Below are 16,340 nucleotides of genomic sequence, written 5' to 3' on the forward strand. Positions count from 1 at the left end.
CAAAGTTTCCATTTGACAAAAATGAGAACCATTTTCAAATGACCAACAACAGGTGACAAAAGAATTAAAATCAAAGGCGAAAACTGAACTTGGTCTAACTGCATTTACATTCTGATCAATTTGCTAGCTTATCGAAATGTGCAATCGATTTTAATGGATATATCAATACTACATATATAGATGATGAAAAGAAACTTTATAAAACTAAAGACATTTCTTATTGAAATTTGAATAATAATTCAATGATAAACTTCAATTATCTAAAGGATTCTTTTAAGGTCTATGTACATTTCTAATTTATTTATGTCATAAACTCGCATTTAAATACAAAAACAGAAAACACAAATTGAAAATTTTTATTATTTATTACTAGAAAAGCTAAAAGAAATTTCAGTTTTTGCGAAAAATTTCGAAAGGAATAAAGAAAACTGTTTAGAGATATAAAAACTAAAACTAATCAAAAAATACTTTGTCTTTGGGTTATTCTCAGAGAACCGATTTTATTTCCCCAAGTGTCTCAAGTTTCGGTAATAAAAACTTGATTTTAGTTCTTTTCGTTGATTAGTTAAAACTTCAATTGAAATTTATATCATTATCATGAGTTTGATTGGAAATTGTAAAGTTTTTTTTTTTTTTTTTTTGTGGATAAGATTTACGGCATTTGTCCCAAAACGAATCTATCCAGTTACAATGATCTTATGTTGCCATTAAAGTTGCAATCAATTTGGACTTTGAATTGAACTTTTGAAGAGACATAGATAGAGAGAAAGAGATTGAGAGAATGGGAGAGAGATGGGGAGATTTACGCCTTTTGAATGCAAATTAAATTTTAAAGATTGAGCTTGATTTGCATGGGCAAATATGTAGGTAAGCGGGGAGGTGGAGGTGGAGTGGAGTGGAGTACAGAGGGTACTGGTTTGGTAGGGGGGGAGAAAAGTTGAGGTTCTATCCGCTTTCCACTGTGAATATACATATTTCTTAAAATTACATTCTTTTGCCTCTGCCAGTGCCGCCTCCACCGGCATTGCTGTTGCTGCTGCTGTTGTTCTTGGAATTTCCCTTCTTTTCGTGTACTATAAATGACGCACACAGTCTCTCAGTTTCAGTCTCGGTCTCCGTCTCCGTCTCAGTCTCAGTCACAGTCACAGTTGGCGTCGACGTTGACGTCGACATTTCGGCCTTCCCTTAATTGTGTGTGCACTGCATCCTGTGTTGAGAACAACCAAGAGAAACAGCCATCCAGCCAGCCAGCCAGCCAGCCAACCATCATCCCCTGAAAACCCAAAAACAAAAACCAAATACGAAAACGACAAGAAGACAACAACAACAACAAAAACGAAAAAAAAAAATTAGTGGAAAATAAAAGGCATTTTCAGTTTCAACTGCGCGTTCCTATCAAACAGACGCGCGCGTTAGCGTTTTCCACTTGGTTTTTATTGTTGTGCTTCCTTTTTTGGTTTTGTTTTTTTTTCGGTTGCTTTCGGTTTGGGCACAAAAACTCGGTTAATCGGTTTTGATGACAAACACGACAGTGTTAATGATGACAACGACTACAACGACGACCATGAGGATAATCATGACGACGACGATGATGATGATAATGTGAAAACAAAACAAAACAAAAATAAAAAAAGCAAGAGCAAAAAAGGATAATTGCAAATGCAACGAGTTGTAAACTCATAAAAGAGTTGAAAACGAATAGTAAACGAAGCTTTTAGTGCTAATAGTAATAATAGAGTTGCCAGTGTTGAAAAGGAAAAATATATATACTTCCTGCAAATCAGTGTTGAAAAGTCTTTAGATCACGAAGATAAAGTGTTGCAAAAGCCTTAATTAGTTTTTTTTTGTGTGTGTGTTTGTTTGTGTGTTCATTTTGCTGTTACTTGTTTTTCCTTTGCTGAAATTTTCAATTCTATCAAAATTTATTTAAAAAACGATTTCGACAACGGCTCTAAGGTGGCGCCGTTCTCTAAGCATTTGGATTCCCTTGAGGAATTCAAAACACTATCGGGTGAGTTTACTTTTACCTGCCTAATACACCGAGACTGACCGTCTGTCTGTCAATGATAAGCAAACCCGTCTAATGGTTCTTCGACCTTTCTACTTGCGCGCGTGTGTGTGTGTGTGTGCGTGTGTGTGTGTGTAAACTGATAGGCTCAGAGGGTCTATTGAATAACATTTCGTTTTCTGCTGTTTCTCTTTTGTCAAACATTATTAAGTCACTTTTAATAGTTGAACGTTGATTGCATACATATAGCCAAAGAATGAATATCTTTGAGTAGCTGGAAATTACCGTTAGCGATCATTAAAAATACTATCTTGTGTCCACATAGATAAATGCATTGTGTTTTGACTCAATTGCACTTTGCATTCATATGAAAAGAGCCATCAAATAAAATACAGAAAAATGTTTCTTTTTTTTAAAGAACTTTTGCTTATGCTTAACCATTATAACTTCGTATAACCGATTCAAGTTGAATGCCAATGAAACATAGAAAATATTCAGATCTCATATCTCATAATCAATGGTTACATTCTCTTTCTCAACTTCTGAACTTTCCCATATTAAATATTTGCAATTTGATTGCCTTTTCAAACGCATTAAGAGAGAAACAACATTTAATTTGTAATTTGTAAATTTATAATATAATTACTTCAAAAATATATATATAATGAATTTATTTAATGTTTTGGAAAAAGCAACAATCAAATCTCTAAATTTCTAAACAGAATAAGAAAATTTCAAGAAAAAATGTCATAATTTTAACGTTTTGTTTTTCCAATTCTCAATTTTTAATAATTTTTTTAAAAGTCACCTAATTTGCATATAATATCACATAATTGAAGTTCGATGAGACTTACTAATGGAAACGATATCAAAAGGATAAAACCTGTCAAAGATAATGACCATTTGTTTTTTGTGAACCCATTTGGATTAGGTCCTAAAAAGGTTAACAATTTTGAAAATGACTAATAAAAATAAAAATTTAAGATCTACTTTTCCATAATCTATCCTTTCTATCTTGTTTTTCTTAATTCAGCATTTTGACTTAATAATGATTAGTTGGATCTAGTCTGAAAAGTGGTTTTAAGGCTCAATTAAATATTTATGTTGGAATTGATAGTCTTTAGTTCTCTCTGTCTCTCTATCGCCATTTCTTACTCAGAAGTAACTACTTTAATCAAAGCTTTTTTTCCATTTAATGGCTAAGTTTTTGATGTAAATGTAATATTGGATTGTCTTGAATGATGGATGATGATTTAATCGCTTAGCTTGAATTACACTTGAGCATACCACACACACACACACACACACACACACACGCACATGTACACCCAAACATAATTTGGCTGATGATTATCAATCTACAAATATGTAGGTGCCCACCTGTACATACCTCTTGGGTAAAGGGAGCAAAGCCATAATCAAGCAGTTCTCCGCAATCCTCAATCCTCATGCCGGAAAAGCCGGCTTTCGCGTTCCATTCCCTTCTATGTATACACACATACATATGTATGTCGACACATTGTTAAATATATGAAATGAAAAACGTACTTAAGTGCGTGCTGAAGCGCTTTTCATCTGAAACTGGCAGTCAGATAGCAGTTAGCAGGCGGCAGCCACACGCAAATTCATAATACATATCAACACTCTTGTCCCTGTCTCATTCAACCGGCCCGGCCCGACCCGGTGTTTGTTTTTGTTTTTGCTGTTGCTTCAATTTAATGTTATTGTTGTTGTTGTCGTTCTGGGTGTGGGAAAGTGAGATTTGCGGCGGGAAGGGGGAGGGCAAGTAGCCTCAAGATGAAACCTTTCAAATTGTCAATTCTAATATTCGTTTTTTTCTCTTATTTATTTACAGTTGGACCCGGCACCATACCATCTCCGTGGACACCAGTGAATGCCGGTCCTCCGGGTCCTCTGGGATCGGCAGACACAAATGGCAGCATGGTGGATAGTAAAAATTTGGATGTCGGCGATATGAGCGATGTAAGTATTCCATTTCATTCCAACACGACATCATAAACGAAAGATTATGTAACTAGCTAACACATATGCGAAATTGGGCATATTCGCCCCCAAAAATATGCAATGGGTAATCAAAAACTCTTGCTTTCTGCTCTTGGATTCGACAAAAAACCAATTGATGTCAATTTATGATTTGAATAATAATGTTTCGATTAGATTTAGTGTCTGGTAAAGCGTAACAAATTGAAACTAATTGTAATCGTTTTGTCTTTTCAAATAGGATGAAAAAGATTTATCATCTGCTGATGCCGAGGGTGTCTGGAGTCCAGACATCGAACAAAGCTTTCAAGAGGCCCTATCAATATATCCACCATGTGGACGCAGAAAAATCATATTATCCGATGAGGGTAAAATGTATGGTAAGTATTATTTGATAGTTGGACTAGATACATACATATATGTATGTGTGTATGTCTATGTATTGTAGGTATATATATGTATATATATACTCTTATAGAGACGAAAGTTGCACGATAAAAGTTACCGCAGAACACACACACACGAAACAAATAACAAAACAGGAATTTTGCGGTTGCTTTTTTTCTGTTTTTTTTTTTTTGGTATGTTGTATCCTATCCTTCACATACATATACATCTCTCTGTGTGTGTGTGTGTGTTTTGCGGCAAGGAAGAAAACATAAATTCCGTACTTTGAACCTTGAGCCTGAGCCTGCCCCCACCAAATCCCCCCACCAACTGTGGCTCTTTCAGTGAAAGCTTTGTGTTTAGTGTTACGAGAAAGCGGGAAACGGTGTTTAGATTGAAATCCTTGTTGGGTGCTCCATGAACAGAAGGAGGGTTGGTAATGGCAACAGGCAGAAGGCGTTGAAAACTTTGACACGGTGTAACTGACATGGATATTTTGTATGTATGTATGTAACCCACCTAAAAATTCAGTTGACAACTAAAACTCTGAACTTTGTGGTTCGTACATATACATATATATAATAAAACTCTTTTGCCCAAAAGCAACAAACGAAACGAAAAAGCGACACAAAATTAAAAGCAAGGACATGCGACACGCCGACTTTTTTGTCTTCGTCTTCGTCTTTTGTATCTGTGTCTTTCTCCTGTCCTTGCTGTTCATCATCCTTTGCCATGCCGCACCCAAAAAAAATCCTGGAATTACATTGCCAAATGTTTCTGTCTACCTTCTGTTATGCTTCGTCTTCGTCTTTCCTTGGGTCTTTTTTTTCCCGACACTTGTGTTTCATGTAGAAAAAAAGAGTCAAACAGGAAAATAAAGGTAGATAATCTTCTTTTTCTGGTTTTTTAGGTTAAGCCAAAGAACAAATTACAAAGAATGAATTGTTTTACATTTTGCTAGAGATACATCTTTGATTGGAGAACCAAGACCAAGAAGATTGAGAGTAAGAGACATTAATATTAGCATGAAAGGAATTAAAAGAATAAAGAGCTAAAACGAAGTAATTTCGTTTCATCAGAAGTAGCAAAACAATCAGCTTTAAATTAATCTATAAACAAAAAGCAATATAATAGGTAATAGAAAAAAGTTGATCCTCACTTGAAGATCTATTAGCCAACAGTTTTTTTGAGAGCCAAAATAAGCAGCTGTCTTTTACCACATTTCTCGCTTATCTTAGGTTAATTAATTGCATTTAATAACAAGAATCTGTCTTTAACTTTTCATTTACGGAAAGCAGATTATATAAAAATCTGACATTTCAAGGTCAGTAGAGAGCAGAGAGCAAAACGGGAAAAAAAACTAAATATCACTACAAAACTGTGAAAAGGTTTAATTGTTTTGTTTAAATTTAATGAATGGTTCAGTTTTGTTTATCAAATTCCAATTACAAAAAAAAAAAACACGAATTATTGATATAAGTTTATTCGTTTATAGTTTATTCTATTCCATATGTGGTTCTCCCTTAAGTTCCCCTGAAAACATTATATTGAGCGAATCTCTCTTAAAAGAGATATAAACAAGATAAGGGTTTAGCTTCCAAAATACTGTTGATTTGGATGAACTTCACTTCTTTTAGACAGCAGACAACATTTTAGTTCTGTAATTTCTAATAGATTTCAAATTGATCGTTTTATCTGAATGAGCAGATCCTTTTACATCATGTCTCTAATTGCCTTTTAAGGAGCTATGCTTATAAAAGGAAAATTTAAACAAACTATTGAAAATTTATTTAAACTAAAATCAATATAAGCAATTGGTTAAGATTGATGTTTAAGACGTGCCAAAAGAAAGAATTGTGTAAGGTCGAGGTGTATTGTCTTTTCTTGTTTAAAACAAAAAAAAAACTATTAGAAGACGACAGTTTCAAATCAAATATTTGTTTTAGATTGTTAAAGGATATTTCAAAAAAGAATTACAAGTAAAAAGGCCGTTTTTTTTTAATGTTAATCAATGAAAATACTACAAGAAATAAGTTTAACATATGTATTTATATATAGGGGACTATCGTTCCTTTCTTTGGGTTGGATAGTCCTTGCTCATCGTTAAAAAGCTACACTTTTGAGATAATTCATTCAGATTATTGAAATTCCATTAGGTAAATAGGTAGCACAGTGAGATAATGGTTTTACATATAGAGAATTTTGCATTGCCAAAGTCACGTTTATACGTTTTGCACCTCCCTAGCCCAACCTGCCAGCCATCCTAGGTACATGCATACGTGCCTCTCTAAAGGTGGGTCACCGTTTTGCTTCTCTTATTGTCATCATACGCCGTGTTGTTGATGTTGTTGTTGTTGTTGTCGTCTGACTTGGTCCTGCGTGCTTTATTTGAGATGTCTACAGCACACGCATAAACAACAAGTTTTTGTAATTTATGTCCCAAGGGGATATTGTTTTCATTTTATGTTGGTGAGAATCATCCATTCAGCCAGCCCAACCCGTACGGACACACAAACACACACACACACACACAGTTACACCCAAAAGTTAGTCCACAGGCAAGGACTCCAAATTCTAGCTAGATTGAGCCCCTCTTTCAATTTTTATACCCTTGCAAAAAGGGTATATTAATTTTGGTCAGAAGTGTGCAACGCATAGAAGGAAGCATCTCTTAAGTATATATATTCTTGATCAGCACGACGAGACGAGTTCAAATAGCCATGTCCGTCCGTCCGTCCATACGTCCGTCCGTCTGGATCGTATCAACGCAAACTCCTCCTAGACCGTTAGAGCTACAGATCTGAAATTTTGCATGTAAGCTTGTATATACTGCAGGTGTTGTATATCTCGGATTCAGACGGATATACCATATAGCTCCCATACAAATGGCAAAGTCACGAACAGTGACTTTTCTCAATAACTTCGTTATTTTCTGAGCTATTGTCATGAAATTTAATATTGGTGAGTTAATTACACATAGAAACGACTATGCCAAATTTGATTAAGATCGTGTGACTATATCATATAGCTCCCATAGGAACGATCTTTCGAAAACAGTGACTTTTGTCGATAACTTCCTTACTTTTGACGCGATTGCTGTGCCAAATTTAAAAAGGATCGGGTAACTATATCATATAGCTCCCATAGGAACGAACGGTGGAAAACAGTGACTTTGATCAATATCTTCGTTATTTCCTATGCTAAGATTGTAGGCCGTTCTTTTGCAAACGTTTTTCCACTTTGATGGCTATAAAGGTAAGGAAAGATTTACCAAAAAAGTTGCAAGGGTATACAAACTGACGCGGTCGAAGTTAGCCCTGGCCCTCTGGTTTTTTTTTTTTTTCTTGCTTCCTTTTTGGGTGGTCCTGGCCCTTGTCCATAGTCATGTCCATAGCCATGTCCGTGTCCGTATCCATGTCCGTGTTCTCGTCTATTATGTTGTTGCATGCATATTCCCTATATAAGAACAGGGCGTAGTCAGTGTCAGCTTCTTATCTAAGAAGGGGGCGGCGGGGACGGCTGCTACATAACATTATTTTCGCAATTAACAACTTGAACAAACATTTCTTAGTCTTCTTAGTCATTACGGCACGAAAATCAAAAGTCACATCAAGAAGTTATGTCACATTCAAAGGGTTAAAAATGGCTTCCAAGAGAGGAGTGATATTTGTAAACATTTATGTAAATTATTTACTACTGAACGAGCAAAAAGAAAACATTGAATTTCCATTCGAAATTCCTTTTTCAAAGGCCCTCGTTTTGGCCTCTCTGACTAAGCCCATGTGTGCATGTTTGGGTTTCCAGCAAGTAATTAATTTTCACTTTTTTTTTCATGGTTCTACCTAGTTTTTAGGATTCTTTTTTTGTGTTTTTGACATCGACACCGAACGACCAACGAAGGACCAACTGGACAGAAAGTCACAGGAGTGGAAGGACAATTCTTGATTGTTTTTTTGTTGTCTTTCGTTCGGTTGGTTGGTTGGTTGGTTGGTGACCCAAATCATTTAAAAATTGAAACAAATTTTGCATCTTTTTGGTTTAGCTCGTTGAAATGTTTTGATCAATAAACATTCTTTGGGCCAGTGAAAGTTCACTCTCTGAAAAAAAAAAATAAAGAAGAAATATGCAAACCCTGCAACAAAAAATTCAAAATAAAAATCACACAAAACTATCTGCAGAATACAACACAAAAGAGGAGGCGGCAGGACCACTAAAAGCAGGATATTGGCCACGAAAAATCGCTGGTTGATGGTCGGTTTGGGCGGTTACTAGACTACATAGTTGTGTGTGTGTGTGTGTGTGTGTGTGTGTGTGTGTGTGGGTGTGTGGGTGTGTGTGTGGAGTCGAGTCGATGGTGTTATGTGTGAAAAATATAACCATTGTCTGGTTGTTAACTCTTCAAATATTTACATAGTCAGCGGCGGCATCGATAGCGTTGGCCAAAAGGGTCGGGGCGGGCGGAGAGAACAAACTGGCGGCTACCCGTTATTATGACACATGACACAAAGTCCACACACAGCGGGAGGAGGGGCGGCTTCAACTATACGTACTCGGGGGCTGTGAAATTTGTGGCCTACAACTTGCTGCTGCTGTTGGCCACCACAAATATGCCCCATGATAATGAAACTTTTTGGCTAATGATGGTGGGTGGCTGATTTATAGATTTTGAAGCCAGTTTACATGCAGTTTAATACAATTTTCAACAGATTATCATAAAGGTTATATAAATCAATTTAAATATCAGATATACATTCCCATTCCCATGTTCTAAGTTTAGTTCTATTGATTTAGTTAAATGATGTAAGGCTGAACAACATATTTCCATATCTTTAGGATCGTTTTGGCCACCTTTTTTAAATTATTGAAATCACAACTTTTGTTTACCAACTTTGGGGGCGTTAAATAAAAGTAAAAGGGGTGATATCTTTATCAGAATCTTTTTTCTTTAAAGAAAATATAAGAAGCAGCTAACTTTATTGAGGAACTCAGTGAGTTAGTGGAACTAAAATGAGTCGTTTGACCCAATACTTACTATAGTTTAAATTGTTAATCATTTCATCTAGAATAGAATACTTATAGATTTGGTTCTAAACACGATATAAGTTTTTGTTTTCGTTATGTTTTGTATGAAGTTCTCTCTTGATTTACCCTTGTGATAGTTTGAAACCCAAAGACAGTCTGCTCTTCTCTCTTGTCTCTCTAAGTTTGATCTCTCGTTTAACATCTCAAGTGAAATATATGACGATAAAACTTGACGCCTTAATTGACTGATTAACCTTTGACGCACCCCGTTTATGTCTATGTATTTATCAGTGTGTGTGTGTGTGTGTGTGTGTAGATGAACATTTATATATGCTACTGTCTGCTTTTATGATGTTTTTATATTCTTTGATTTTTATGATATCTGCGTGTTGAATATATACTATATACATTCATGTTCATATTCATATTCAATTAAGTTGCACATTCAATTGTAGATTGAACTTAAGGTCAATATATATCTATTTTATGGTCAGTTGAATTGCATTTTCGATACAATTCGAAATTATGTAATATGCATTATGTTTGAAGAAATTGCCATTAATTTTATTCATTTGAGTTTTATTTGACATTCAAGTGAAAGGCAAAATGCATTTTCATTTTGTCTATAAAAAAATTTTGGAGAAAATCAGAAAGAGTATCAAACCAATCAAGATATGTTTGGATTATGAATTTATTACAATCTAGCAGCAATATTTTGGTATTAATTCAATTTACAATGTGTCTGTAATAAAGTTTTTCAAACTGAGAATACAAAAGTATGGAATTTAACTCAACATCTTATATTTCTTTTAAGTCACGTTCTTTCCCTCTCTTTCTATCTCTCTTTCTCTATCTCTCTCTCTTTCTCTCTATCTTTCTGTATGTATTTATAAGGCGTCTTTTTGGGTCTTACTCTCGCATATCCTATATCCATCTCCATTTCCATCTCCATTTAACTTCAATTAGAGGGTGGAGTTACCGGGTGGTTGAGCTTTAGCAATATACGTGTCCGTCCGTCTGTCCGTCCATCCGTTTGTCTCTACGTCTGTTCGTCCGCCCGTCTCTCTGTTTGGCTGGGGATTTGAGTCGCTGAAAATATTTTATTCGGTTAGAACTGAAACTATGCCAAGAATGTAATTAGTGAACGCATAAACGTACGTACAATATACAAAAGCACACACACACACACACACACACACACCCATCTAGACACACACAAACACACAGCGGCACACAGATACAAAAAGGATGCCCCATGGCTGATAATGGCGAAGGCAAACTTAAGGCCATGAATTGAAAGGATAGAAAGGGGATGGGGAAGAAGTGGTGAAGGAGTAAGGGAGGGAGAGCAGGCTTGGTATGGAATGGCACAGGGATGAGTCAAAGATGGGTCGATGGCAAGGCTAACATTTGCCTTGCACGTGAAATTGTCGTCGTCGTGATAAAACCCTGGAGATTAAATTTTAACACAATTGAAGAAAATTTCCAGCGAATTACAATTACTCGCATAAATTCAAAGCGGAATGCTTTAATGCTTTAACCAGTCGCGGAAATGCAAATATTTAATATCAACAAACAAATCTATTGTGTATCAAATGAGAGAAAAACCAACTTGTAGTAAAATAGAATTTATCATAATTTTCTATAGAATTCATTTCATTTCATAAGACGCTTAAACAAGTTGGGAATTATAAGGGCTATTTTTTGATTAATTGATTATTGACTTCTTTGTGTATTTGTTTCTTCCAGGCCGAAATGAGCTAATTGCACGCTATATCAAACTGCGTACGGGTAAGACGAGAACCCGTAAACAAGTCAGTTCTCACATCCAAGTGCTAGCCCGACGGAAACTGCGTGAAATCCAAGCGAAAATCAAAGTCGTAAGTTGAATTTTCATCATCTATCATCACGTGAATTCCCCAAAAAAAAAAAACCCCCCTCCGCCTTCTACATTGTCATAAGTGTAATATGAGAATTTCTCGACCCTTGAATCTTGAATATATAAGAATCTATGGTAATGAAGACGCAATTATAACTGAGGAGTTTCTAAATGAAAATGGCGATATTCTTATAGAGCATAAAAAGCAAGGCAGGAAGATTTTGGTCAGAGTTGCAAGTTGGGGGCTCGTTTCTTTCTCTCTTTGTTTCTCGCCCCCATTTTCTCCCTATCTCCCTTTAGGCTTTCTTGAGATATTCTAGCGGGCCTCTAGATTGTTAGAGATGAGCTTATCCATGACAACCTTAAACACAAAAAAAAAAAAACCAGCCCACAAAACATTCGTGTCCATTCGTGTCCCTTAAACAACTTTATTCCAGGAACCGAACGGTGTCTCCTTGCATTTACTTAACGAGAAAGAGCAGACACTGCAGGCAATGAGCACCATGACCAGTTCACAGATTGTCTCCGCTCAGGCGGCAAATAATTTGGCGTTGGCTGCATCGGCATTATCAGCGGTGGGTGCCCATCATCACCACCACCACCACCACCATCATCATCAGCAGCAGCAGCAACAGCAGCACCACCACCACCACCAACATCACCAGCAATTGCAGCAGCACCACCAACAACACCATCCCCACCATTTCCACCTCCAACAGCAACATCAACAACAGCAGCAGCAGCAGCAGCAGCAACAACAACAGCAGCAACATCAACAGTCGCACCATCATCCGAAGCATTTACCACCACCACCACCACATCCTGCCCATCTACATCATCATCACCAACAACAACAACAGGTGGATGTAGTAGCTGTGGCCGCAGCTGCAGCCGCTGCCGCCGCCGCCGCTGCTGCTGCAGCAGCAACAGTATCCGTTGCAGAGGCATCACCGACAGCAGCAACATCGCTGTCATCTACAACATCACCAATTCGACACGCCCATTCCCATCACAATTTGCCCCACCACCCACTCTCACACCCACACCCACCGCCACATTTGCATCCGCATCCGCATCATCATCATCACCACCATGCGGCAGCTGTGGCAGCTGCTTATCATCTCCAACAACAGCAACAACAACAAGCCAGTGGCTCAACTGCAGCAGATACATCGACTTCCACTTCAACGTCGCCGATTACAGTCCAACTGACTCCAGCAGCAGCAGCAGCAACAGCAACAGCAACAGCACCACCACCACCGCCGCCGCCGTTACACCACCCGCCGTTGTATCCGGGCGTAAGCTAATGTTTTAAATTTACCCACTGATCGTCTATCCGCCAATCAATCATCATCATCATCTACTCCACTGCAAAAATACTAAAACATAACACCAAAAATCGACAACGATAAGTGCCCTGCAAAATGGAATCGATAACTCATGCCACCCTCTATATAATCCTATTTACTATATGTATATTTGTACATTTCATTCTCAACTGCAACGTTGTGCTAATTCCTTAATTAAGCTAAAAACCCGATAATTAGCTCACCGATTAGTCCTGCAGTTCTGTAGTTATCGATAACGAATAGTGTGTAGAGCCTTAAAGCATTATTGATGAATCATACTTAGGATACTATCGCTCATCCACACACCACACACCACACACATGCATTGCATTTGTCTTTTGTGTTATATGTTTTGTTTTGTGTGTGATCACCCACTCAACCACTGAACCACGCAGTCATTACACCACACCACACCACACCACACAAAAGCATCATCAGTTAGATCGCTCGCTCTTGCCCTCTTGCTCGCTCGCTCGCTCGCTGACTGGTTGGCTCTCTCTATCTCTCTTGCTCTCTGTATCTTTCTCTGTTTTTCTAGCTAAAGCAATTTCTGTCTCTTCCTCCCACTCTTTTTCACTGTCTCTTCCTAACTGTCTCTCTCTCTCGATCTATGTGTGTGTGTGATAATAGCTCTAACTTCATTAAAAATCATCGGTACATTCTCTCCTTTGCGCTCTGTCTCTCTTCCTCTCTCTATCTCTATTGCTCCATGTCTCTGTCTTAATCTTTGGCTTACCTCCAACCCACCTGGGCTTGTCATCCTGTATTCATATATACATATATATGTGTGTATCTGTGTGTGTGTGTCTCTGTGTGTAATTTTAATTGTCTCTCGTATATTGTATGTGTATGTGTCTCTCTACCCAGCGCCCGCCTGCCCGACCCACACTCAAAATCTACTCCCTCTCGGCAACCCCCCTGGAAAAAATATCCCCCTTTAGACATGGCCACCAGTGCGCTCAGCCACCGCTCGCTTGCTCATTGAAATCGACTCCTTGCTTTTTGAAATGCAACTAAAATAATTAAAAAAGAAAAAAAAAACAAAAAACTTAAAAAAAAACAAAAAAAAACTTAAGAAACAGAAAAAAAAATTTTTTTTAATGTTCAAAAAAAAAATTTTTTTTTTCTATTATTTTCTAAAATGAAAACCTTTTTTTGTGGGGTTTTGGTAGTTTTGGCGTACAAACAACAGTTTGTTTACGTAATTTTTGTATCCTTTGTATGTAATACTCGCCAAGTAAAGCTCTCGCCAGCCATTTGATCAACTCATCCTGTGTAACAACAACAACAACAACAACAAATATCATTCTAATTGAAAGGGAAAGATTAAAGAAACCATAAACTAACTTGGTTTTTTTTCTCTTTGTTTTAGCAATTTTGGCAACCGGGATTACAGCCGAGCACGTCGCAAGAGTAAGTTGACAAATCCCTCTAGAACATCAATGAAAACATACGCATTTGCATTGACCACAATAGTTTCTATGATTACAGCATTAAGCCGTTCGCCCAGCCACCATATCCAGCCGGGAAACCCTCGACAGCGGTATCGGGTGATATCGATGCTGGTCTACCGGCCGCACAATTGCCATGGGAGGGAAGGGCCATTGCCACGCACAAATTCCGTTTGCTAGAGTTTACGGCATTCATGGAAATCCAAAGAGATGATATGGTAAGAACCCTGAACCCCCAAAAACCGAATGGGATTGGACTTTCTAAGCACACAACACTCTTTGTTTTCAATATTTCAGTATAACCGTCACCTATTTGTACAATTGGGCGGTAAGCCATCCTTCTCCGATCCACTTTTAGAGGTATGTATTCTATATATTTTCGACTACTTTTATTGTTTTTTAAAATTAAAATGAATTTCTTTTGATTTACAGACAGTTGATATACGACAGATATTCGATAAATTTCCGGAAAAATCCGGCGGTCTCAAAGATCTCTATGAAAAAGGTCCGCAAAATGCATTCTATTTGGTTAAATGTTGGGCGGATCTCAATACAGATATAACGACTGGCAGCGAAACGGGGGATTTCTATGGTGTAACCAGCCAGTAAGTGAAACTAACTCATGCCAAATTGATATTATCGATAGCAACTGCTCTTATTTCAAATTCAATTTCTCATCTCATAGATATGAAAGCAATGAGAATATTGAACTTGTCTGCTCGACAATCGTTTGCTCCTTTGGCAAACAGGTGGTGGAGAAAGTGGAAAGTGAATATTCACGTTTAGAGAACAATCGCTATGTATATCGCATACAGCGTTCACCTATGTGCGAATATATGATTAATTTCATACAAAAGCTAAAGAATTTACCTGAACGCTATATGATGAACAGTGTACTTGAGAATTTTACAATATTGCAAGTGAGTACAAACCAAAACAGCAACAAACAATTCTAAAGATTAATTGATTATTTCTCTTATAGGTAATGCGAGCGCGTGAAACGGAAGAGACACTGCTATGCATAGCGTATGTGTTCGAGGTGGCGGCCCAGAATAGCGGTACCACGCATCATATCTATCGCCTTATAAAGGAATAGCATGAGCTGCATGAAGCAGCGCCCAATCATCTGTCCGCAAACCCCACCAATGCACAAATCAGCGAATACAGCAACAGCAGCAATAATAATAATAATAACAATAACAATAATAACAGCAGCAGCAGCAACAACAATAATAATAACAACACCACCACCAACAACAACAACAACAATAGTAATACAAACATCAGCATTAATACTAGAACCACCAACACTGAAGGAATCACACAAATCGATAGATCAGGAGGAGGAGGAGGACCAGTAGCAGCAGCAGCAGAAGCCGCCGTCGCCATTATCAAACAATCGCCAACATCACCTCAGGGTTTAGCCTCAATGACGGCCCTGCAAGTGGATGAGGTGCTCTATGCTCAAACTGCTACAGAGCAAAGCTATCAACTGCAGCCACAACCACATCTTGTCTCCTATGAGGAACGTCCACCACCACCGCCCTATACCAATGCTGTTGCCAATGATCAACAACAGCAGCAGCAGCAGCAACAACTTACCACATATGAACAGTTTCTCAAAGAGTATACTAATGAAAGTTCAGCACTTAATTTAAGTGGCGGCCGTGAACACGACACAACAACAACAATAACAACAACAAGAACAACAGGAGCTGTAGCTGGAGCAGGAGCAATAGCAGAAACAGGATCATCATCCATAGCAACAGCAACAGCAGATGATATCGATTCTGATCGAGAGTTACGCATGTTGCGACAGGTGAATGTGGCCGCTGCTGCTGCCATGGCCGCTGCGGTAGCTGGTGCCAACAATCCATCAGCTGGCGAAAGGCCCCCGGAGGCTAGGGACTCAACATAAGTTAGCTTAAACAAGAAGAAAGTGACCTAGAACTAACAAGAAACAAAACAAATGCAGACAACCTTTGATTAATGATGATAATATTAGGTGAAACGGGGCAAACGATTTGTAATCTATTCAAGACAATACTATATACATATATATATATATATATATATATATATATATACATACATATACACGTATATATATTTGTGAAAATTCCGTCGATGTGTGTCTTTGCGTGTGTGTGTGTGTGTGTGTCTGGGTCACTTTTTGTTGGTTTCTTCTTTTGTTTTTGCATTCAATTTTTCAATCGAAAATTGCGTTCAATGTGGAAAAAGTT

The 16,340-nt window shown here is 37.7% G+C and overlaps 1 protein-coding gene across 5 annotated transcripts in view; it reads left to right on the top strand.

Annotated features, from left to right (window-relative positions):
- Positions 1-15,309, top strand: part of LOC6649251 (protein scalloped) — a 58,487-nt gene extending 43,178 nt beyond the window's left edge. For 2 of the 5 annotated variants that reach the window (XM_023179178.2, XM_015177207.3), the window contains exons 2-10: positions 3,864-3,991; positions 4,251-4,389; positions 11,168-11,298; positions 14,019-14,059; positions 14,123-14,315; positions 14,395-14,457; positions 14,530-14,702; positions 14,783-15,017; positions 15,080-15,309. In XM_023179178.2, the coding sequence (XP_023034946.1) occupies positions 3,864-3,991; positions 4,251-4,389; positions 11,168-11,298; positions 14,019-14,059; positions 14,123-14,315; positions 14,395-14,457; positions 14,530-14,702; positions 14,783-15,017; positions 15,080-15,193 (1,217 nt within the window). In that variant the 3' untranslated portion in view covers positions 15,194-15,309. Of the gene's footprint in view, positions 1-1,904; positions 2,012-3,863; positions 3,992-4,250; positions 4,390-11,167; positions 11,299-14,018; positions 14,060-14,122; positions 14,316-14,394; positions 14,458-14,529; positions 14,703-14,782; positions 15,018-15,079 lie in introns of those variants that run through there. The other 3 variants (XM_015177205.3, XM_015177206.3, XM_023179179.2) reach the window with 2 other exon arrangements.
- Positions 15,310-16,340: the final 1,031 nt, after the last annotated feature.

This window comes from Drosophila willistoni, assembly GCF_018902025.1.
Source record: "Drosophila willistoni isolate 14030-0811.24 chromosome XL unlocalized genomic scaffold, UCI_dwil_1.1 Seg141, whole genome shotgun sequence".
NCBI lineage: Eukaryota > Metazoa > Arthropoda > Insecta > Diptera > Drosophilidae > Drosophila > Drosophila willistoni.